Here is a 22359-nt window from a genome sequence, read left to right as displayed (position 1 = left end):
CCCTATCTCATCCCATCCTGGGCCTCTACTTATATTTCTTGTTTATTGGTTTAAGGCCATCTTTGCTTTCTTTTGGACCGAGGCCAGGCAAGGCTAGGTTGGGCTAGGCTAGGTAAGGTAAGTTGATTGATATCACGTCCATAGCATGCATGTGTACGCATACATCTCATTCATGCACCTATCTATCTCTTCATTCATGTATTCATTATATATATATAGCTGTTGAACGGGAGAAAAAAGGAGTGGCGGATGACAAGACTGACACTGACTGATTGAATGATCAGAAGATGGAGGGAAAAAAAGGAGGGGGCGGGTTAAAATAACGCCATAAGAGCCCTGTTCAGGATGTAGAGTTATATTTATCTCAATGTATTACTCCGTTGTTTTTTTTATTTTCTTCTCTTCTGTATACTGTTCCAACATCTATAAAATATATACAAACTACCAACTATCATGGAAGATTCCCTTGTGGCTAGTAAATTGCCAATTATCCAAATTAGTTACGGGTATAGCAAAACCAAAGACTAGATATACAATCAAAGTTCCAATCAAAGTAGCCAGGAGCAACGCTTCAAAATATACAGTTCTGCCTCATATTCTTCCTTATACTTATCACCAAAAGCAGTGCCATATAGGAATTTTGCACGCTTATCTGCTCCATACGGCCACAATGACCGGATGTACTCCCAATACTCGGGCTTAAAGCCAGCATTTTCCCAATCAATAACACCCGATAGCCGCCCACGAGTGACAAATAGATTAGTCATATGTATATCGGAATGGGTGAAGTAAACTTCATGTTTCTTTTCGTACAGAAAAGAGAGTGGTGGTTTGTCTCTGGGCCCTTTGACATCTTGAAGGAGGCGATCAGTAAAACCGGCGACGGTTTTGAATGGGCCCCAAGCCTGATAGAAGAACCTGTGGTCATTAACGGGGCCCCCTCGCGTGTCTGCAATGAGGTAGTCCGATTTATTTGGAATGCGCCGCAATTCAGCAATAAATTTAGCCAAATCTTCTCCTATCTGTTTCAGTTCTTCCCATGTAACGCGGTAAAGTACCTTGTTCAATGGGTATCCATAAACTTTTGTCATCAAGATAAAACCTGATGATTTATCGATCATGACCGAGTCAATCAATCGCGGCGTACTGATTGATACATGCTTTTCCGCAACTAACAGAGCACTAGCCTCGTTTTCTGTATTTTCACGGCCTTTCTTTAGAACAAGACCGAGTGGAAGATACTTCACGTGTGAGCGTTTTTGTCTAGGATCCCAATACTCTACCATCTTGTCGACATATTCGTAAATCCGTATGCGAGCAAAGTTGGGTATAATGCGCAAAAAACTTCGAAGGAAAAGCCTTACTACCCAGTTAAGCTCTTTAGGCTCTAGCGCTCCGTAAGTTAGTAAGAGTCTGATTAAATATAAAAGTATAGATATTATACCTGGTTTTATGGGCCAGCCTGCTTTAATTTCATTCTCTATATCAATAGTGCGCAGTGGTTCGCAAACGGTTCCATGGATTCTTAGTAATAGCCGCGCGGGCAATGGGTGACTAGCAGGATTTATCGTTGACGGAACCTTGTATAACTCGTTGTCATAGGGTATTATTAGTGGCGTCATTAATTGGGGCCTTGTGCGCTCAAGCCGCCACTATAGGGCTTTATGTTAATAAGGCATCAACATTGTAAGTGTTCGGTTTGAACATACTCCACCGTCCTTTGATTTTGGTGCATCCTCCGGTAGGTATGGAGGTTCTAAGTATGGTGACTTGATGATCTCGAAATACCCATAACGAAAACAGCATCGAATCGATGGCTCCATCAGAATAAGATTTTTGAGAACACTCTCTCTACCTGGCGACCCTAGAAGACTAAACATCTGTTCGGTCTCTTCCTTGGTTATGGCGGCCTCAAGGAGTGGGCGTAGGTATCCCTATCAAGCGTTGAGAGTTAACAGACATCCAACAAAGTGTCCAAATATGCAAGCATACCCCTGGCTGTAAGTCTTCGTCTTCCAGAATCGATGGAGGAATAATATAGATGGGTTTAACGCCTGCAGTACGGCCGGTGATAAAGCAGCGACCACCGTCACGCTCATAAAGCGCAGCTTCAATCTCTGGATCTAAATTCATAGGATCCCCGCGGGACACTTATCACACCGGTTAACCCTCAGCTAGTTCTAAGACCTGTAGAGATTTTTCTTACTCTTCTTCGACAGCACCTTCAACTCCTCGTATATCGAATGGAGAGTCTCCTCCAAAGTACTAGACTCAGAATCCTGGGCTACCCGGTCGCGAACATATTTTGACGAGTCATAAGGAGCTCTCGACCCACCCGCGAATAGATGTAATGCATTGTTCTCAACTGAGGGGAGCTCTGCAGAGTCTATTATTTTGAATGCCTTCACAAAGTCCTCTTCGTATCGGTCATAGCTAGCCGACGGTGCTTCTGCCATGGCTGGAGTATGATCGAATTGTCCTAGATCAAAGGTTGATGTGACGGCCTCTCGAGAAGGTTCAAGCTACAAATGATGTCAATAGAGTCTAACCTTATTTGGGAGGTCGGCGGCTGTAACCGTAACATCTTTTATCCGAAAAACTTACTTTTCAGCCTCCCAACCTCACATAATGCACGAGCATGGAGTAGAGCACTCAACAGGCACCAACAGCCATCCCGGAACAGCAGCAGCCAAGCGCGTCAGCACGCTCACACCCCAAGGGGAATAAGCCTACGTCATCAAAATGGGCCTACATGACCATACGCGCCGAAGCTAAGGAAAAGATATGCAGTTACATTAATCAACCCACTTGTACGCTGGACTCACTACGTATAGGTTGCCCAATTAGCTGACAAAACAAACCCTCAAACCCTTTGGCGACAAATGCTTCCACTTGGTTGGTAGGATCCAAGCCGTGAATACCCTCGGGAAAAGAAATGTGGAAGACGTATCAGGCTGTTCCACACTCTCTGTCTATATTTACACATAGATATGGGGGCCATGACCAGGGAATAGTTATTGACAACCAACCGTATATCCTTATTGTCTAAGAATGTTGGTTCCAGACATGCCCCGGCTGCATGTTTAGTGACGACGGCACGGTCAGGTTTATATTGAAGCGCCGTTTGCCAATGGATTTCATCGGTCTTGTCGATGGATCCGACCGCCTATACCCTGGTATTCCAATTGCTATACAGAAAACATGGGTCATATGAAACTTCATCCTGGCGTTACCAGTCATTTACTGTTGGCAGGCGCTAAACAAGACACTCATAGATGTACCTAAGTATAGATCCAGGTCTTACCAGCCAGTAGTTTTGTGCAACCAGGGTGGTTCTGTTGACACCCATCCCAGGAAGGCCTGACCTTGTCTTGAAAAGAAGATTACCTGCGAGTGGATGTTGGGGTTCATGTTTCTAACAGTGGAAGCAAGATTATGGAATTTGGGCTGCTATGAAGTTATATAAAGCAGCCCAAAGCTCCCTAGTATCATGTTCATCTTGCCAGCACACCATTCCATTTCATAACAATATTCTTTCTAGAACCCTACCCTGAATCATATAATTGCACCTTTTTGGCTTCACCTACTTGATCTTATACATTATCACCATGACCTCCCGTGACGGTGAAATTCCATACCCATCGGCAATCACAAGCGGAGACCGAACAAACAACCCCTCGCTTGAACTAGAGCCAGAAATGCTCTACATTACACTATTCCGTATGCCAAAGGATGGGAACTATCACTGGGCCCTAGTCATCGCAACTACCAATCGAACCGGTGTGGTCTACCATAACACCAACGATGGAGAGGGCTTCTACATCAGCCGCTTCCTTCATCCGCATTTATTGAACTCGGCAAGGTTCTTGGTCGCTCTTAAGGTGTCCAGACTCACAGCCTACGAGCGCAACTTCCATGAAGAATTCCACAGAAGGATCGGTGAAGTTCCAATAGAAGGTCATACATGCCGCACCTGGCTTTTTGATGCCCTTTTCGAGGTTGCCGACCAGGGTCTTATTGACCTTCAGCCAAACAGGGCACAGCTAGTTCAAATCGAAAATGAAGCCCTTATGTACGCTGAAAGGGCTGCCGGAAATAACAGTTACATTACAGTCGCTATGAGTAATGCCTTCAAAAAATAAAATCTCAGTTATCTGGCACAGATACAGCAACATCCTAACATTCGCCATTCGCTGCTATCCCGGATACAGACCACACAAGCCGAATAAAACCGATAGTCCCTTGGTTATGGGCCATGGCTGTTAAGCCTTACTTTGAAACTTTCCTATTAATTATTTCTTCCTGTTTCATCTCTGCATTACTGAGACTACCACTACGCGCAAATGTTCTTAAAAACCCTTAGGTTTTAGCAAAATATACAGAATAGAAGTACCATCTAATTTACCCAGTACAGAGGTCTCTGCCCTGGGTTCTCATTGCACCTGTACTTTAGGGCTGTAAAACCTATACACAGAGTCTTAGATATTTGTCAGGATGAAAAAAGGCAAGCCCGCGCTAATTGGCGGCAGAAGGACTGGTTATATTTAACAATATTTTATTTTGTGGCTGAATTGCGCTAGTTAAAGATTTGTTTATACTATATCCTTTTACCGAGTAAGGAAACCATATAAATAACAGCTAGAGATTAAGGTCGGGGAGGTTTTTAGTAGCGTCCTTCGTGTCCCTTTATCGATTTTAATTTATCTAGATCTTGGCTGTGTTTGTCTTCCATAGGCATTTATAGATGAATCTCACGAGTTTTAGATTGTGGACCGAGCTCACCACGTGATTCAAAGGATTTAAAATACTCCGATATGATTACATAATCTAAACATGGCAATGGTCGTTCCACGTGACATCGCAAACTCCGGTTCAAGTTCAAAAATATAGCATCAAAAAAGACAATGAAGCCAGCTGGCTTTACTTTTGCTGGCAGCAGAAGAGGTTGCATTGCGCTGATGTATGAAATACAAGTATAGTATCCTGCCCTGCATCGCTCTTCGTTGGTATCGCCAATTGCTTCATTCCATGGTTCCGCCACGCTAACTAGTTAACTTAAGTTGACCGTTATCAATGAATGAATACTTGCATCATTGACTCACGACACCCCGTACATACATATATAATGCGATAGAAGAAAGATGAACAGGATCCCTTCGGTCCCGTATGGGTAGTCAAAGGAGCCTCCGACTCAAGCTTGCCCTCTCTTGATCTCACTCCTTTACCGAGCCCCCCGCAGAGCCGAACCTGAATCCTAGGAGACGCGCGGTTGAAGCTAGACACAAGCATCGGGAGTGGTGTATATGATAAGATAAGGAATCATGGAGGCAGACTGGGACGAGGTGTCTCGTATCGTGGTGCCGCCTCCGGGCCCGCATTTGTTGCCTACGGTGGCTACCGCCATCGGGTTCGATGATACGCAGGAGTTGTTGTGGGCGGGCAACGAGTTTGTGAGTTGATACAACCTGACTACCCTCGACGTGATATGGACTATGAACTAAGTGATGCCTTTAGGGCCGCGTGACGTCCTTCCATGGTCCTGAGTTACAACGATATACCTCAGTCAAAGCCCATCCAGCTTCTGAAGGACCGGTGCGGCAGCTCCTCTTCCACGACAAGGGAGTAATATCTCTATCTTCTAAAAGCGTCCATCTAACATCCCGCCGTGGCCTGACACAATGGCATCTCTCCGCTCCAGAAATGGTAGACTTGCGCTGCATGAGCTTTACCACGCATTTGTCTCGCCTCATTGTCGCCGGATGTCAACCTACCATGCTGATAATCGATTTAGACAAGGGAACGGTGGTGGAAAAGATACCCGCGGAAGCTAACTATACCATTATGAAAAAGTCTCGACATCTTTGCGCCGCAACAGATGCAGGGTCAGTTCACGTCCTGAGTCTAACGGACTACAGCCTCCTGAAGAGCTGGAAGGCCCATGGAGCCGTGATTAATGATATGGATGCCCGAAACGACTTTCTCGTCACATGCGGCTTTTCCGTACGGCATATTGGAACACCCATTGTCGACCCTCTTGCAAACGTGTACGATTTGAAATCATTAACTCCGCTATCCCCTGTCCCTTTCCATGCTGGAGCAGCCTACGTTAGGATGCATCCCAGACTACAAACCACCAGCTTCATAGCCTCACAGTCTGGCCAGCTACAGGTCGTCGATCTCATGAACCCGAATTCAATCAGCCTCCGCCAAGCCAATGTCAGCTTCATGCTAGGCATGGAAATATCACCCTCGGGAGAAGCCCTTGCAGTAAACGATGCTGAATGCTCTGTTCATCTCTGGGGCTCTCCAGCCAAAATACACTTCAACGAAATGAGCAAAGAGACGGAATTCCCTGCTGTGGCGTCTCGACCACCACTCCTAGATTGGTCTGCAGATACACCCCTGAATGTAGTTGGTATGCCATATTATCACGATCGCCTCCTTTCTGCTTGGCCTAGCCACCTCGTTTTCGAGGTAGGCAGTATTCCTAAACAAATTGACCCCGCCATCATACCGTATCTGCACCCTAGTGATATGGGTCAATACGCTCCAAATCCACGAAAAACACACAGATACCAGGTTGAAAACACCCGCTGCCAGCCTTCTACGGAAACAGCTTTGGCGGCTCCCAAGTTCCTGAGCGAGAAGGCTAGGGCACATACAAAGTCCAAGTCCCTTGGTGATCAAGACTCAGCGGATGCCTTGGATGGGTTAAAGATCAACGGGGAGGCGGACAATGACCCGTTATTAAAGTATAGTAATGTTGAAATCAAGTATAGCAAGTTTGGCGTGGACGACTTTGATTTCAGGTAAAGTTTTACACCCACTTCCCGCTTCCAAAACAAAGCCTATATATTGACTCTTTCCAGATACTATAACAAAACAAACTTCTCTGGTCTAGAAACACATATCTCCAACTCGTTTACCAACGCACTTCTCCAATTATTCAAATTCATCCCACTTGCCAAAAATCTCGCTCTTCATCATGCTGCAACAAACTGCATCTATGAGAACTGCCTACTTTGCGAGATGGGATTTCTTTTCGATATGCTAGACAAGGCAAACGGCCAAAGCTGTCAAGCAACAAATTTACTTAAAACATTCAGCGGATTCAGAGAGGCAGTTAACCTTGGCCTTTTAGAAGAGAACCTGACCAATAAATCACTCGCTTCTACCATCCAATCGGTCAATCGATTCTTTTTAAACCAAATATCCCATGATTATCGACTTCTTTATCCCAGTTCCGACCAGTTGGATCACGTACTTGCAACTTCAGCAATAGAGTCTGTTCGATGCATGTACTGCCGTAACGAAATCGTCCGAGCAGGAAACACTTTTGTAAGCGAACTGATATATCCCGCAGTCGACATCAAGCAGGCCGCACGTAACCCAGCCTGTCGATTTTCAAACATACTTCGTGCAAGTATCGAGCGTGAAGCTCAGAACCGCGGCTGGTGCAGCACATGCAGACGTTACCAGCAAGTTGCCATCAGAAAAACAGTTGAGAGGATGCCGATGGTGTTGATGATCAATGCAGCAATCAATAATCCTGTTTGCAGACAATTCTGGTCTATTCCTGGTTGGCTGCCTGAGGAGGTCGGAATCGTTACTGATGGTAAACAGATGCGCTGTTTTGAAGGTACAGACCTACAGGCACAGAAACGAGAAAATGCATCCAATTTGCTTGTGTACCAACTCGTTGGCCTAGTTGCAGAGATTGATATTGTAGATCAAAAGAAGCCCCATTTAGTGTCTTTTATCGATGTGGCCATCTCTGCAACGACTCCGACTGGCGAGAGCCAGTGGCATCTCTTCAATGACTTCCTGGTTACTGAAGTTGACAAGAGCGAAGTTTTATCGTTTAAACAACCATGGAAGCAACCATGTGTGCTTTCTTATCAAATATCGACTGCGAGGCATGGGGTAGATGACTCTTGGAAGAACGCGCTGGATACCACTCTCCTTTTCTACGAGTGGTCCATGAAGTAAGACATATCTTACCCTAATATTTGGTTCCGTACAAGCTAATATAATGTTCTATCCTAGCAATTGTCGCCCAATTGAGTCATGTCAGGTTCTAAAACCAGACGAAAAGCCCGCCCCAGGAACTGCTATCGCTCTAGACACAGAATTCGTGGATCTGGAAAAGGCAGAAATCGAGGTCAAGGCGGATGGAACTCATGAAATGATTCGTCCTAGCAAGAGCGGCCTCGCTCGTGTTTCCGTTATCCGGGGCAACGGTAACCTTCAAAGTTCGCCTTTTATCGATGATTATATTACCATCAAGGACCCCATTGTCGACTACGTCACTCAATATTCAGGCATTAAACCTGGAGATCTAGACCCACGAACCAGCACACACAACCTAGTCCCGCTTAAGGTGGCATATAAGAAGCTTTGGCTACTGCTTAACCTGGGTTGCGTCTTCGTCGGTCATGGACTTGCATCTGATTTTCGGAAAATCAACATTCAAGTTCCAAAAACGCAAACCATCGACACTCAATATCTATTCTTTCACCCCTCTAAAAGCCGTCGATTAAGCCTTCGATACCTGGCATGGGCAGTTTTCAAAGAATACATCCAGGAAGAAAACACCAGCCCTTCCCCGAAAACCGCAACAGCTACTCCCGATCTCCCCACATCAAACCCAACCTCAACCCCCGCAGCTACAACCGCAGAAGGCCATGACTCCATCGAAGATGCACGCATGGCTTTACGGCTATGGAAGAAATTCCAAGAATACGAAGACGCAGGCATCGTCAACCAGATGTTAGAAGAAATCTTCCGTGAAGGAGTAAAGCATGGATTCCGGCCGCCTCCTCGCCATCAGCCATCACAATTATCCGCTACCTCTACATACCAGCCCTCAAGCTCTGGGCTAGCAGTTTACAACCCAAAGCTGTCAGGACCAGCCACTGCAGCCTCGCTGTCCTCACCCCCTAGCGGGCGGAATACGCCGGACGTAGCGTCAGGGAGCAGTGCACTGGGCACAAATGGTGGTGTTGCAGATAATAACACACCGACGACTCCACGACAAATGTTCCGACGATCCACCGCGTTGACTCCAACGAGTAGCAGTTATTCAGGGGGTATTGGAAAGTACCCCATGTTTGGAGGAAGCCCCATGCGATAGCACTTAGATTAGTCTTGTCATATATATGGCCTACCCCCTTGTTTCTCCCAGTGATCATGTTTCCTAACAGAGGCTACATCATGTTTCATTGGAATTGCTGACTCTTACATACACAAGGACGATTGCTGACACTCCCTTCTTCTCGAAGAGTACATATGATCATGAACATGCACAGAGATAATACTACATATACTCAGCAATTGTGACATATATATACAATATAGTGTTTGACCAAAAAAAATTCGAAATCGATTTTATGAACATTTCACTCAGCTATTTATAAGCAAGCAGAACGCGCCTTCCACTATATACGGATATCCTTTTCCTTGATACCAAACACAGCCTGATGGTTAGTTATTGTACTCTTCGCTGGCCTAGTTTCATAGCAGAGTTGATTGACCACCCTGCTGCCTTATATCAAGTCTATTATAGCTGTATTATTTTTCCTCTCATATCTTATACCCCCATGGAAGACGTTAAGTGTGATGGTGACGACCACCGGTTCATACAGAAGTATGTCCACGCAATACATAGTCTCAGACTTATCACGGAGATGGTTCAAGACATCGAAGGGAACAAGGTGAGGAGGATCGAGAGCGCCATCGACAAACTCACAGTCCGTTACAGCTTCTTCGTGACGCCAAGCGATGCCCAAATAAGGGCCGACGTCGAACTTGTGTGGAATATGGTATATAAGCTTGCCGTGAGAACCAGCTTCAACAACCAGTGCCAGGAGGCACTGGTACATCTCCTCGTCTGTGTAAAACACAGTCCCCCGGTTCCTAGACTGAAGAAAGAGGGTCAGCCACCTCCGTCGCAGAAGCCACGAAAGCCCAATCTCGGAGAAAAAAAGGGTCAGGGATCAAAAGCAAAGGTAAAGCCTCCGTCGACGTGTTCATCCAGCAACAGCAGTCAATCTGGCGGAGTCCCGATACCCCCAGAAGAAGGAGATATAAAGGGAAGGGAAGAAAAGAAGAGTGGCACCAGTCTCCCTAAAGATGCGGGGGCGGTGGCTGAAGGGGTATCTACACGGTTAGATGGAGTATCGAACGAAGCCAGCAATCCGCCTTCCACTCTCCAGATTGACAAAATGACTCTCTGGCAAGATTTGCCGTACCTTGACGTCTATCTACTCGAGAAGTTCACGAAATTGGCCAATTTACCGCTTTTGGAAAGATGCAACTTTGCCTTTTTCGTTGGCCGGATGATTTCTGCGAGTATAGATGACTATAAATTTGGTCTCCTTGCCCTCTGGCTCATCCGAGAGGCACTGGAAAAACCTCGTACGCTTAACGAGGTTTACAGTGGCGATGAGAACAAAGATGAAGAATCAGAGGCAGAAGAAACGCACACGGAGGGCAAGAAGAAGGGGAAAGGCAAGAAGAATGGAAAAGGCAAGGCGAAGAGGAATGGCCAGAAAAAGCAGAATCAACAGCAGAAACAGACTCAGGGCCACAATGTTAATGGTAAGAGTCTTGATGACTTGGCGCTCAACGATCTTTTGCCTCCGTGTGTCGCATTGATTGAAAGCTGCGGCAAGAAACTTGCAGAGTTTTCAAAGAAAAATATCACCTACAAAGGGGAGAATAAGAAGTGGGCGGTAGTTGGGAAACTTGCAAAAGCTATCGGAGAAGATGAAGCAGGTTTCAGCCTGAAAAGATGGATGTATTGGAGAACACGGCTGAAGTCGTTCATTCGGTATGGGCTCCAAGGCATTGTGTACGATGCACGAAGAGCGCTTAATGTCCTCTGCAACGCAGGCCGAATGTCAGGAATAAGAATCCCTGGTGATATGGAATATTTCCAAAAAGTGGTCAGGTACAGAATAAAGCACAAAGGCAAGGATGCACGAGATACAAACGACGATCTGCAATGGGTTGAGGACTGGGTCGGTCCTTGAGCCATGTAGAATTTGCTACCCTCCGTTTCTGAAGTTCTACTATCATTACCACACCTTATTGTTAAGTATCGTTAGATAGACAAATGCACAATTCAAAGTATGAATCCTCAAGACTTAAGTTATTGAGGCTCATGTCAAGCATTTTTGGCCGAACCTTATAGACGACAAGCTACTCAGCTTACAAATATTGAAATGCAAGGGAAATCTTTAGTGTCAATTCATATAATTATTGTAGTTGAATTTTTATAATTAGACTGTGTCAGATACAATTGGAGTGATCTAACTCGGATATCCAACGAAATCTTCAAATTGGGACAACTAGTTCTACATCCCGATTGATAAAATATCCCTTTCCCCCCCATAGCCATTCCCAAATTCCTCAAATACTAAATCCAGTTAGGAGCATGCTGCTCTACACACAGGTGCAGCCCCGGTAGTTGTTGGTACATCGTCCATCCCTTCCATCACAGCCGTTTTTGTTGCACGGCTGGAAGAAGCCCCTGCTACACCCATATCCGCATTGACAGCCAACGTATTTGCCCTGGTTCTCCCGTTAGCTTTCAGAACATTCCGCAGACATACACTAGATGACTTACAGAGGTGCAGGTTAAACTTCTTTCATTTCCGTTGCAGTTGCTATCCCAGCAGTTTCCGTTTGGATATCTGCACTCGTTGGGGTGGGCGACGTTGTTTCGATTTGGGTAGGCAAAGATAGTAGTCAGGAAGGCCAGGCTGGCAATGACTAGTGACGAGAAACGCATGGTTCCGGGGTAGCTTTGTTGATAGTGGTGGTGTTTGATACTGACGTCTGATACTTTGGATTAAACAAGTTGCTTTCTGATGAGGGAGTATTTGAGATCTCAACTTCGAGGGAGCTGCTATGTTGGTATATATACCCTTTCAGAGGCCTGGGAGAGCTGAGCCGGGTGCTTGCAATAATCAGCTGAGATGCCATCTTGGGATTATTTCACTGATAGGATACCTACCGTAGCTGATACTACTATAAGAAGACACCTGCCGGGCACCTACCGGAGACATGCATAGAATCACATATTGACCGTCCAGATAAAAATTGATTCCTGCGAGATGCCGCGCAGGGATTAGAAACGCCCCTTTTCGAGAGAGGCGCATCGGGGAGATGAGATAGGATCAATACGGCGGTGGTTATAGAGGTGGATGAAAAACCTGAAGGAATCGTATATATATACAATACAAAAAAAATAAGCGATATGGGGAAGGCCAATAGTCAAGGTAATGCTAATATATTGGCCTTCCCTCATCCCATTTCTTGCTCTCTCTCCTGGAGCTGGTGTCGGGCGTGTGTACCGTCACACCCTCGGAAGAGGGCGAGAGTGAGAATTTAACCTTCGAACTCTCCCGACGGGTAGCTGAATCCCATTCATTCACGACGCCGCTGACGCCGCCAATCCATTCCCACACCCTGGAGACATCACCTCCACGGCCCTCACGGACAGAAGCCCTAACATTAGCATTCCCTTCAACTATTGCTTGTACACGCTTCCACAACTTCTCACGGCGACTTCCCCGTAGCTCATCACGTAGTACATCATCGCGCAGCTGACCCACAGATATCCAGGGTTCTAGTGCTTCGCCGCGGGCATGAAGTGCAGCCTGTGTAGCAAGCCGGTCTAGTGTCATACCAACTAAAGATGGAACACGAGCGGCATCAGACCGCCCGGCTAAAATACGCGATCGGATATATGCAGCGAGTAAGCAGCAGATAACTAAAACGAGAATAGGGAGTCGATATGCGAGGAGAGAGAGTCGGAGGTGGCGGCGGATGGAGCAGCTGAAAGATAGTTTTGCGAGAGATGTTGATGTGAGTCTGATGTCTGAGCTGGATGATGGACTGTGGTTTCGTACGCGGTTCTGTTAGTTTCGAAACATAGCATGTCAATAGTCGAATACATAACTTATTGAAGGTAATGGAAGAAGGGGCACTAGGGTTGTAATCCGACGCCCCGTGGAATTGTAGGACAAAAGATATTATTATGAAGAGCCATCACTTACCCTGTGGTGACAACGATCTCTTCGCGCCCGGTTATCTCGCCCAAAGCACCTTTCCAAAGGTCTTCAAATTCTTCATCCGACATTCCCTTCCTTCTCAGATTGCCTACTTTTGCCTGAAGCTCAGTAGCCGTGACTTCTGGTGTAGTAACTACCTCATCTGTCTCTTCGGTGGATTCGCCACACTCGAACTTTGCGCGTTGGGTCCTTAATTCTTCAACGGCTTTATCCGCAACCACTTTGATACGTCGGGCCTTTTCGCCATCTGCTTCGCAGGTAGGAGGTAGAGGGATGATACCGCCCAATGACAGCGGGTGAGGTTTGAGAACAAAACCTTGCTCACAGTCCAGCGTCAAAATTGGGGTAGCAGAAGGCATGCTGGGGGCACGTCTCACACTGTGGTTCGATAATATTTGCCCAAGATGGCACGTTGGTGTCCTCCAAAGACCAATGGGCTTTGCCAACACCACAGTAGCCTATTTCAATCTTATCTCTCCGCCACCAAAGGCCAAAGCCACTTAGCAGTGTTAAAATAACAAACCATGATGCAAAGGCACCGCTACTGCTGCGTTCATTTTGTGACCGGCCTCTCAGTATGGATTTTCGCCTTCCGCCATACGCCTGCTCTTGATCTAGCGCCAACTGTTCGTCAGGCGTGAATTCTTCTCCGGGATCGAAATCAGACTGTTCCTCGAATTTAGGCGTCCTTTCGAATTTGGAAAGTGGCACATCAAATGTAGATCGCGTAGGGACTTGTATATCGTCCTCTTGTTTCACCTTTGCCGGTGTTCGCAGCTCGGATCTTCGCTTTCTCTTCTCTTCGGCCTCGGACAGCCGCCTGAATCCACTCTTTCTTCGATGCTCTGCATTTGGTGATCTAGATTGGGGACTATTCAATGGAGAACTGCCACCCTGGAAAGGGTTATCGTCTGTAAAAGGTGTGTCCACAGTGTAATCACTTTTGATAGCTGTCGGTGTTTCAAAATTATCGTAGTGAGATGCACGGGGGGTAAGATACGCCTCACTTTTTCTCGACTTCTTTCCGCTTGGTCTTATCGGTGTAGCAAGAGGAGTGTTGTCGTAATTCTCCGGCATATCGGTATCTGACGATCGCGGATGTTTGCTTGAGCCCCTAGTTACCCTCTTTGCCGCAGAGAGAGGTGAAGTGGCCCTATACTCCGACTCAGCAGTCGATGCCCTGGTGCTAGATCTAGTCGCTCTTGATCTGCTTCTTTGGCGCCTATCGTATGTCTCGGGCCCCTCCTCATCTACCTCAAGGCTGGGTTCAGGTGCACCGTTATGTGACATATTTGTTATTCCCCTGCTTGTCCTTCGCACCCGTTCCCGCTCACGCAGCAGTTTCTTAGCTTGTGGAATAACCTCACTTTCCAGGATAGCTACCAGTTGAGATTTTTTCGCAGATGCAGGATACGAAATATCATGGTTAACAAGAATGGACCGAAGCCGTGGCACTGTCAGCGAATTCAGGTCGAAATCGGGTTGAAGATAGTAGAGGTCATCGTTTGCCTCTAAACCGGACGCCATGGCGAACGTAGCGATAGGGTAGAAGCAGCGGATATGGCAGATCTTAGAGGAACTTGGAGTGATCTCTCCTTTTTCTTTCCGGGCTTCTTCTATCAACAGTTGCGGTCGTTTTTTGTTTCTTCTCGTTGATGGAAATTTTGTATTATTTGTCAACTTTGTTTGGTCTCCTAGGCAACCACCCGAGAAGCGAGCAAAGGCATCGAGCAAGGCACCTATACAACTCCAACACAACAAGGCCAATAAGTCAATAAATTATTCGCTTTTGCTTCTCTTGAGCTGAGCATTTCTCATATAATCGTTTAAGTTGTTCGTCTTGAGATTTCTTGCGGCAAAAAAAAAAGCAGGAAAAAACAAAACAAAGTCACGTGATAAAACCGCCATGAGTGATTACGTCATTATCATGTGATATTATATTCTATATTATATAAGCATATCCTTTTATCTACAGAGAATAAAAGGAGAAGATTATGAATTGGTAGAGAAGAACAAGATAGATTGGGCATGATGAGAAAACCTGTATGGTAATTATTCTGTTTCTGTCATATTTAACAGCGCCTTGCCCGTTAGACCAGTGTATATAACTTGCAGCCGGGAAACAAATAAGAAAGCAAAAGCAAGACAAAAGACGGCACAACAGGAAACAGCCGAGCGAGTATGATAAATCCATAATCCATCCCCTCTTTCGTTGATCTCCGTAAACTCCAAGCGTAAAAAGGCGACAGTTCCCGTTAACCACAGTTGCTGAGTATACATAAATCAAACATAAAAATCAAGAAAGATAAAACAATATACAAGATTTTTTGGGCGGAAATGCAAAAGATGTAGTAGATCAGACAGATAGGATAGATATGCCACACGAAAGGGTGGATAAACGAAACAGACGGACGATGGTTTAGAGCTCACTTTGGGGCTGAAGGAGCTGCTAAGTTAAGGGCAGATGATTTGGCGGAGGATATGGTTGACTCTGGCATTTCGAGAGAGTAGCCACTAGGTGGGGGCGTGGTAGGGGCTTCATTAAGGTTGATTTGGGCCTTAAGTGCTTTAAATTCAGCGAGTTGGGATTGAAGTTGTTGGAGAATATCTGCCATGGGTACGGCATGGTCGAGAAGTGTGTCGTTTGGTTTGAACGGTTGCATCATGGTTCTGATTGTAAGGGTGTTGGTGCAGGTCTAGTCCGGTGAAAATTAGTACTTGGCTCAAAGTTACAAATGCAGAGAGTTAGTGGATAGCTTACCTCTATACGTGCTACTTGATGTTCAAGCAAGCTCATGACAGCAGCATCGTCAATCTCGTCACCACGGGCCTTGATAGCATTGATAACTTGCAAGTCTGGTTCGAGTAATATAGTTCCAGAAGGGTTTTCAAGGGCACTGCAGAAGGCTTCCAAGCGAAGAGCAATCTTGAGTAGTTGCCAGAACATATCTGCATCAATATTCAGGGTAGAGTTCTTGCCAAGTGTTCCCGGAGAGGATGCTTCGCCGGATGCAACCATGTCCGGTTGAACAGAAAGTCGTCCTGACAGAGCATGGGGGTATAATAGGTATACAGACTCAGGGTTCTCGAGACCTTTTAATTTACGCTCACCAAGGTCCTTGACTTCGAAGCCCTGTGTGCTCAACTGGTAAAGTTCACGACGTGTAGCCTGGCCCAAAGCCTCGTCTCCAAACGTATCTTCTGATGATTCGGAGTTTGTTCGTTCGTAGTCTGCAAAGGCTTCTAAAGTTCTCTCCATCTCCGTAACGAAGTCGGCTGAAACGAAGATCTGCCCGCCGTCAGCTACCGCAGAAATTCGAGATGCACGGTTAACCATTGGCCCGAAATAGTCCATTCTTCCTGTCACAGGATCCTTTTCGCACAAAGGCCTTCCCCAATGCATACCCATTCTGACGGACAGCCCTCTGTATATAAGGTTTCCATCGTCATCATAAGTTTCGCGACATGAAGGGGTTTGAAGCACTTCTGTCGGCCAAGGTGCTTCTAGTAACTGCATTTGACAGGTGAAACACCATAGCAACGCTGCAGTCGCAGTTGAGAATGATACCATGAACGCATCTCCTTCAGTCTTGACTTCAAATCCACCAATCAGTCGCAGCTGTCTGCGGAATAGTTCATTGTGAATCTGAATGGCGGACCTCATAGCTAATGGGTACGTTTCCCAGAGGGATGTAGATTGCTTAATATCGGTGAAGACTATAGCGAGTTCACCTGTGGGGGCCTCAACATGACCCAGTCTTGCCAGGGTAGAATCACTCGGGATATCACGGGCTCTCTTTGCACGCTTGGTGAGAGGGAACATATGTTCATCATTAAGAGGAGAGGGTCTTGATAGACTTGTGCTTCTGAACTTGCTACGTTCTCGCCGTTTGAGATCATGAACACCAGCAATCATGACCATTAGCTTGTTTGTAGCACCGTAAGAAATGGCTAGATCACGAATCTTTTGCGAGGCGATCATTAAATCCCCTCGTTCGGACCTCGCAACGTCAACAACCACATTCGGCGTTACATAGTCCCACAACTGCCCGGATGCGAGGATAATCATTTCGTCCTGAGCCGTAAGTGTAATCTTCACCGTGCTAGGGGCTGCAATAACAGAAGGAACCAAATGGAAGTGCCCAAACGCTCGGGAAACCGATAATTGGTCATTCAACTTTCCGTTGCGAGAAACATACCCACCAGCCCGTCTAATCCGTTCTCGCTCAGACGCTTCTGCGGGGTCATGATTTTTGGTAAGATGCTTGAACTGCCCGTTTCCTTGAACTAGCAGGGCCTGGGCATCACCGACGTTAGCGACGAATAGCTCCATATTCTGTAGATATAGAACAGTGGCGACTCCTCCCGAAAAGGCATCTTCCCGATTAAGCAGCTTAGCGGCTGTAGGGTTGCGATCCCAGTGACGTGATTCCTTATCGTCCACAGGCTTATATGCCGCAGTAGCCATATCCTTGTTGAGAGCCAAAAATGTTCTTCGTAGAGCGTCTTCTGGGGTTTCGCCGTTTTGTTTGCGGAGCTTCCCCAGTTCCTCCATGAAAGTTGATGTAAAGTTTTCATGCAGAAATTTTGCAATCTTGGAACCCCCACTCATTGATGGCTGGCCATCAAACAAACCAATGATTGTTTCCATATCACTACCTCTAAAGCGCGGCACCACCATATCCATCATGGATAGATGTTCGTTCCTGCCAAGACTATCCGCCAGGCCATATGCAATGTATCCAGACAATGACGCAGAGGTTCGTACACGACGATCTTCTGTTTCTTCAGGGATGGTAGGGATAGTAATAGTAACATCCATCAAGCCAAGAACACGTATGTAAGTCAGCGAGCTGAAATCTGTCAAATCTGTTGACGGCGTGCCATCAAGACTTGGTGTATAAGCACTGGAGGGGTTGATGCCAAATCGTTTGTTTCCGGAAAAATTGAGGTATCTCAGGTTATGATTCCAGTTCCAGTTCCAATCATACGGCCAGTTGGAAATGTTATACTTAAGTGAATTGCTTCCCACGTCAAGGACTGCAAGTTTATTTATCTTGCAAAGCTCTGCTGGAAGGACTTGGAATTTATTGCCATTGAGATGGAGCACCTTTAGGTTACTTGATTCCTCCAGGTCGTCGGAGGGTAGAGAACTAAGTTCATTTCCGGACAGATAGAGCTCGGCAAGATATTGTAATCGCCGGATGAACCCAGGAGGCAAGTCCGTTAGGCCATTATACGACAAATTCAGCACCCTCAACTCCGTTAGTAGCGCGATTTGATGGAAGATGTCGTCTTCGAGACGGTTATCAGCAAGGTAAAGTTGTCTTAGCGAGCTAGCAAAGGTGCTTGCTATTCGTTGTGAAAATGTTGAATCTTTCCTTGATTCAGCAGTTGCACGAGATGCATTTGATGATTTCCTTCCACCAGGAGAGCTCATAGATGGTATCGAACCTTTCCTAGTCGAGTCAGGGGGCGTGCCGACCTGTAGACGACTAGTAGATGCATGGCTTGGTCGTCGGAAATCATAATCTTCGCTCCTCCCGCTAACATCATCGTAGCTATCAGCACGAAGCAATGGCGTCCCCATCGGTGTTAAGCTATTAGAGGATTCAGATGGTGGGAGCGGCGGGGAAGGAGCTGGTTTGGGGAACATTTCGAGAACATTGGATGAGACGTTTAGGCTCTCCAGCTTAAGACAATACCATATCTCAGCAGGGAGCCTGTTAAGATTACATTCCCGGAGATTCAGACTTTTTAGTTCTGTTAGACAACCTATTGACGCGGGTAAGATGGAAAGGGGGTTTTTTGCGAGGTTGAGATGCTCAAGCTTCTTCAAAGAGCCTATGTTAGGAGAGAGTGTGACGAAGTGATTTGTGTTTAGGATAAGCTTGGTTAGGTTGGGAACGTTAGCAAATAGAGAGTCTCTGAATTCAACCAATTTAGCGGATGCAATATTTAGAGAATGAAGCGTTGGTAGCGGGGAAGTAATATCAAACTCTGTAACGGGGCAATGGTCAAGTACCAAGGTCCTAAGCCTAGGGAAGGAACCAGAAAAGGCAGACACGGCGTTGTGGCCAACTAGAAGGGTTTCCAGCCGGGGAAGAGAAGACATGTTGTCAATCGAAGTGATGTTGTTGAACCGCGCATCAACCTCTTTGAGCTTGGTAAGGCCCTTGAAAGTCTCGACAAGCGGCCCACTCAGGCTATTATTGGTAACCCATAGCCGTTCCAGGGAGGTGAATTGTCCAATAGTCGGTAAATCCTCGATTTGGTTGAAGCTTATATCCAGGTCAACCAGACTAGTTAGGTTTCCCAAGAAATCAGGAAGAGCACGGAAATTATTTGACGACAGGTTCAGACTTCTCAGTGAAGGGAAATCCCAAAAGTTAGCAGGTAGGCTGGATAGCTTATTGTTTGCCATCTTCAGGCTGACGAGGCCCTTTAACTTGTGTAGATTGGCATGTTCAAGCTTTTCCAGCCTGTTGTTGGATATGTCCAGGTAGGTCAGCCGAGAGGCCAAGCTAAGACTCGGAGGTAGGTGCCAGGCTTCATTGCTCGTAAATCTAATCTCTCGCAGGTTGATACAGCTCTGAATGAAATCCTTAGGAACGTCCAGGGCCAGATTCTTCGAGAGGTTTAGAGATATAATTTCTGACGCTTTCTTATATAGTTTGAGCGGTATTGTGGCCACACTTCTCCCTTCAAGGTCGACGTGGCTATACTTCTGGTTATCTGTGAAGCCCAGCTCAGGATCGAGATTCGAATAGACACCTAGTTTAGTAGGAAGGAAGGTGAATCGACATATGTAGCTATTGTCTTCACGCCCTATCTCGGTGATACGATCGGACATGTGGTAGCCAACTTGCTGGAGGAGACGCTTCTGCATCAAGATCGGACGCTCGCTGGGTTCGAGGGTTCGACTGAGATCATTCTTTCGCATCACTATTTCATAATTATTAAGGTCTTCTTGTAAGAATGACTTGCGCCCCAACATCTCCAGAAGCTGGGTGACAGTAGTATTGAGGCCGGCAGAAAGAGTAGCAAAGGTCGAATCGATACGGAAAACACGTATACAGAACGGATGGCCGTCTTCGTCAACATCCATTTCAGGACCAGCATCAGCCACGCTAGACAGGCGTGTGCCTCCATCTTCTGTTGGCCGTTTGACTTGCCAGCTATCAGGAGGATGCCAATCATCTGTCCCAATGAGATCTAGCGGAGCCAGAGCCTCTCCGTTGGCAAGGAATGGCTTTGAGCCTCCAAATATACCAACACTGGTGTCGGTTGGCGATATGGCGTCAGGATGGGTCACTATACCAGACATATCACCCAGGTTGGTGTCAAGAAAGACATTGTTAACGTCATTCTTGTCGCGACGCTCCCTTCCGCTTTTCCCACGGCGACCGTGCCGGAGCCTACTTGGCCCTATTGCAGACAGCGCTTTGCTGGTGGAACCCTCTTTCTTACGGTCAGGGTCATTATTCTCCCATTGCCGCGAATTCGAATCAGAACTGCCCTTTCTACCACGAATTATGGAACTTGGCTCGGCGCCGAAATAGCTAGGCACTTTCCCCGTGTCCTGGACGGACTTTGAAGACGAGGGCAAGTTCTTGAGGGGGTTGGTGGGTGCTTTGTTCCAGCGGATGCGGTCTAAGAAGGATCTTTTGGGCGCAGAGGAGTAAGGGGATGATTGATCACGTATGTCTCTGACATTGATGCTCCGTGTGCTAGGCGTAGGGCTGGCGGAACGAGCGCCCAGCGTGGTAGAGGAACTCATCGGGGTCGGTGCCTGCAGGCTATGCTCTCTAGACGATCGCATAAGGGGTGGAATCTCATCACGGCCAGAAGCAGGCCGCGACGGGATGGGGGAGCTGATATTGGCGCTGCTGGGGGGGTCTTCCTTGCTCTGAGTATAGCGGTGACCGGTGAGATGAAGTCGATGTGTCGGGCGCACCTTGGGCGCAATAGCTGGTTGAGGCTCAGAAACGTCAGTGGGAGCTTGCCGCACAGGAGCTTCACCCAGGTTCGGAATATCCTTAAAATCCTGGTACTCCCACGGAGTGACTTCGCTAGAAGGTATGGGGGTGCGCGGGCGAGCGGGATCAGGGGAAGCAGTTCGATCGATCAGTGAATTTGTGGATCCCTTCCGCACTCTGCCAGCAGAACCCGTTCGCGGCCTCGAGCTGGACAGTCGACTTGACGATCTCAACGTTGAAGGAAACGAAACGTCCTGCTGGTCGAAATCGTCGCCGAATATTCCCTGGAGTCGCTTGTGGAATCTTCCCCCGCTGGAACGAGATCCTTGGCTACCGACGGTGGTCGCGCTGGCTACAGACGGCCGTCGAAGGTTATCTCCATCGTCCTCGTCCTCGTCCGGACGAAGAGAATTCGACGGCGCCTGGGAGGTGAACGGCTCGAACGAGGGCGACGACTCTAGCTCGGGTGAGTCGTGGTAGAATGTTCGTTGTTGGCTCGCATCGGACGGCAACTTGGGCGAGGATGTTGCGCTAGGGCCATGACTGACAAGGGCCAACTTAGGAATGGTGCTTTTTCCAGGATGAACTAGTTCTTCGCGATGTGATATCATATTGAAAACCTTTTTCGGGTTTCCAAATCCGTATGATGTTCGCCGCTCCCTGGGAGATATATTCGGGGAGTTGGTAGGAAATGCAGAAGCTATCGTAGCGCCCGCGCCAACTTCGGATGAACTACTTTTTGAGAAAAGAAAAGGAGTACGGTTTCAAGTCAGAAAATATTCCCACGCAAAAGGTTTTTTTTTTATACAGCCGGAGAGTGAAACGAAAGCTACACTCGGAAAAGAAGGGGATTTTTGGAGATGGGAAAGGAAGAGGCTTACTCGCTACCCTCCTCCCTGTATCTGTTGCTGGGCCGGGCCCGGGAGTTACTGTCATCTTGTTTTACCGTATCCTCAGAGCGCCTGCTACCCGTGCTGGAGGTCTCCGAGCCATTGCGGGCATCCGGATATCGAGTTGGGTCCTGTGGCATCGACATACGAGCGAGATTAAACACGGCCAGCAGTATCAACCATCGGTAATAGCCTTATATCCCAAACCAACCCTTCAAAGAACAACCAAAAAAAAATTGAAGAAAAATAGGGAGAAGAAAAAGTTGTCTGCTGCCACTCAATGCAAAAAGAATAGGCAAACACTAGGCGCTCTGCGTAGTTATACAACTATCACGGTCGTCCGTCAAGCGCAGGTCGCCAGAATGTTGACGTTGTTAACAGCGTATAGAGCATCCAAGGCCTGCCCAACCT

At 47.0% G+C, this 22359-nt stretch overlaps 6 protein-coding genes across 6 annotated transcripts; 3 read left to right on the top strand and 3 right to left on the bottom strand.

The window, feature by feature from the left end:
• Positions 1-548: 548 nt before the first annotated feature.
• MCYG_04883 (conserved hypothetical protein) lies at positions 549-2456 on the bottom strand (the record flags this gene model as incomplete). Its single annotated transcript, XM_002847100.1, has 5 exons — positions 549-1387; positions 1445-1652; positions 1710-1934; positions 1993-2123; positions 2207-2456. 5 exons carry the CDS (start codon positions 2454-2456, stop codon positions 549-551), a joined length of 1653 nt encoding a protein of 550 aa, XP_002847146.1.
• A 1152-nt stretch (positions 2457-3608) lies between these two features.
• On the top strand, positions 3609-4142 carry MCYG_04882 (conserved hypothetical protein; the record flags this gene model as incomplete). Its single annotated transcript, XM_002847099.1, has 1 exon — positions 3609-4142. The coding sequence occupies one exon, from the start codon at positions 3609-3611 to the stop codon at positions 4140-4142; it is 534 nt and encodes a 177-aa protein (XP_002847145.1).
• A 1179-nt stretch (positions 4143-5321) lies between these two features.
• Positions 5322-9133, top strand: MCYG_04881 (PAB-dependent poly(A)-specific ribonuclease subunit pan2; the record flags this gene model as incomplete). The annotated part of the gene is made up of 4 exons (XM_002847098.1): positions 5322-5450; positions 5515-6809; positions 6870-7985; positions 8047-9133. The coding sequence occupies 4 exons, from the start codon at positions 5322-5324 to the stop codon at positions 9131-9133; spliced, it is 3627 nt and encodes a 1208-aa protein (XP_002847144.1).
• Positions 9134-9599: 466 nt separating this feature from the next.
• MCYG_04880 (uncharacterized protein) lies at positions 9600-11033 on the top strand (the record flags this gene model as incomplete). The annotated part of the gene is made up of 1 exon (XM_002847097.1): positions 9600-11033. One exon carries the CDS (start codon positions 9600-9602, stop codon positions 11031-11033), a length of 1434 nt encoding a protein of 477 aa, XP_002847143.1.
• Positions 11034-12290: 1257 nt separating this feature from the next.
• MCYG_04879 (conserved hypothetical protein) lies at positions 12291-14606 on the bottom strand (the record flags this gene model as incomplete). Its single annotated transcript, XM_002847096.1, has 3 exons — positions 12291-12903; positions 13065-13395; positions 13457-14606. The coding sequence occupies 3 exons, from the start codon at positions 14604-14606 to the stop codon at positions 12291-12293; spliced, it is 2094 nt and encodes a 697-aa protein (XP_002847142.1).
• An 899-nt stretch (positions 14607-15505) lies between these two features.
• On the bottom strand, positions 15506-22094 carry MCYG_04878 (adenylate cyclase; the record flags this gene model as incomplete). Its single annotated transcript, XM_002847095.1, has 4 exons — positions 15506-15775; positions 15841-16439; positions 16485-21790; positions 21940-22094. The coding sequence occupies 4 exons, from the start codon at positions 22092-22094 to the stop codon at positions 15506-15508; spliced, it is 6330 nt and encodes a 2109-aa protein (XP_002847141.1).
• Between the last annotated feature and the right edge of the window lie 265 nt (positions 22095-22359).

This window comes from Microsporum canis, genomic scaffold (assembly GCF_000151145.1).
Source record: "Microsporum canis CBS 113480 supercont1.4 genomic scaffold, whole genome shotgun sequence".
In the NCBI taxonomy this organism is placed as follows: Eukaryota; Fungi; Ascomycota; class Eurotiomycetes; order Onygenales; family Arthrodermataceae; genus Microsporum; species Microsporum canis.
The sequence above is the reverse complement of the archived record's forward strand: the minus strand, read 5'-3'. Positions and strand labels throughout refer to the sequence as shown.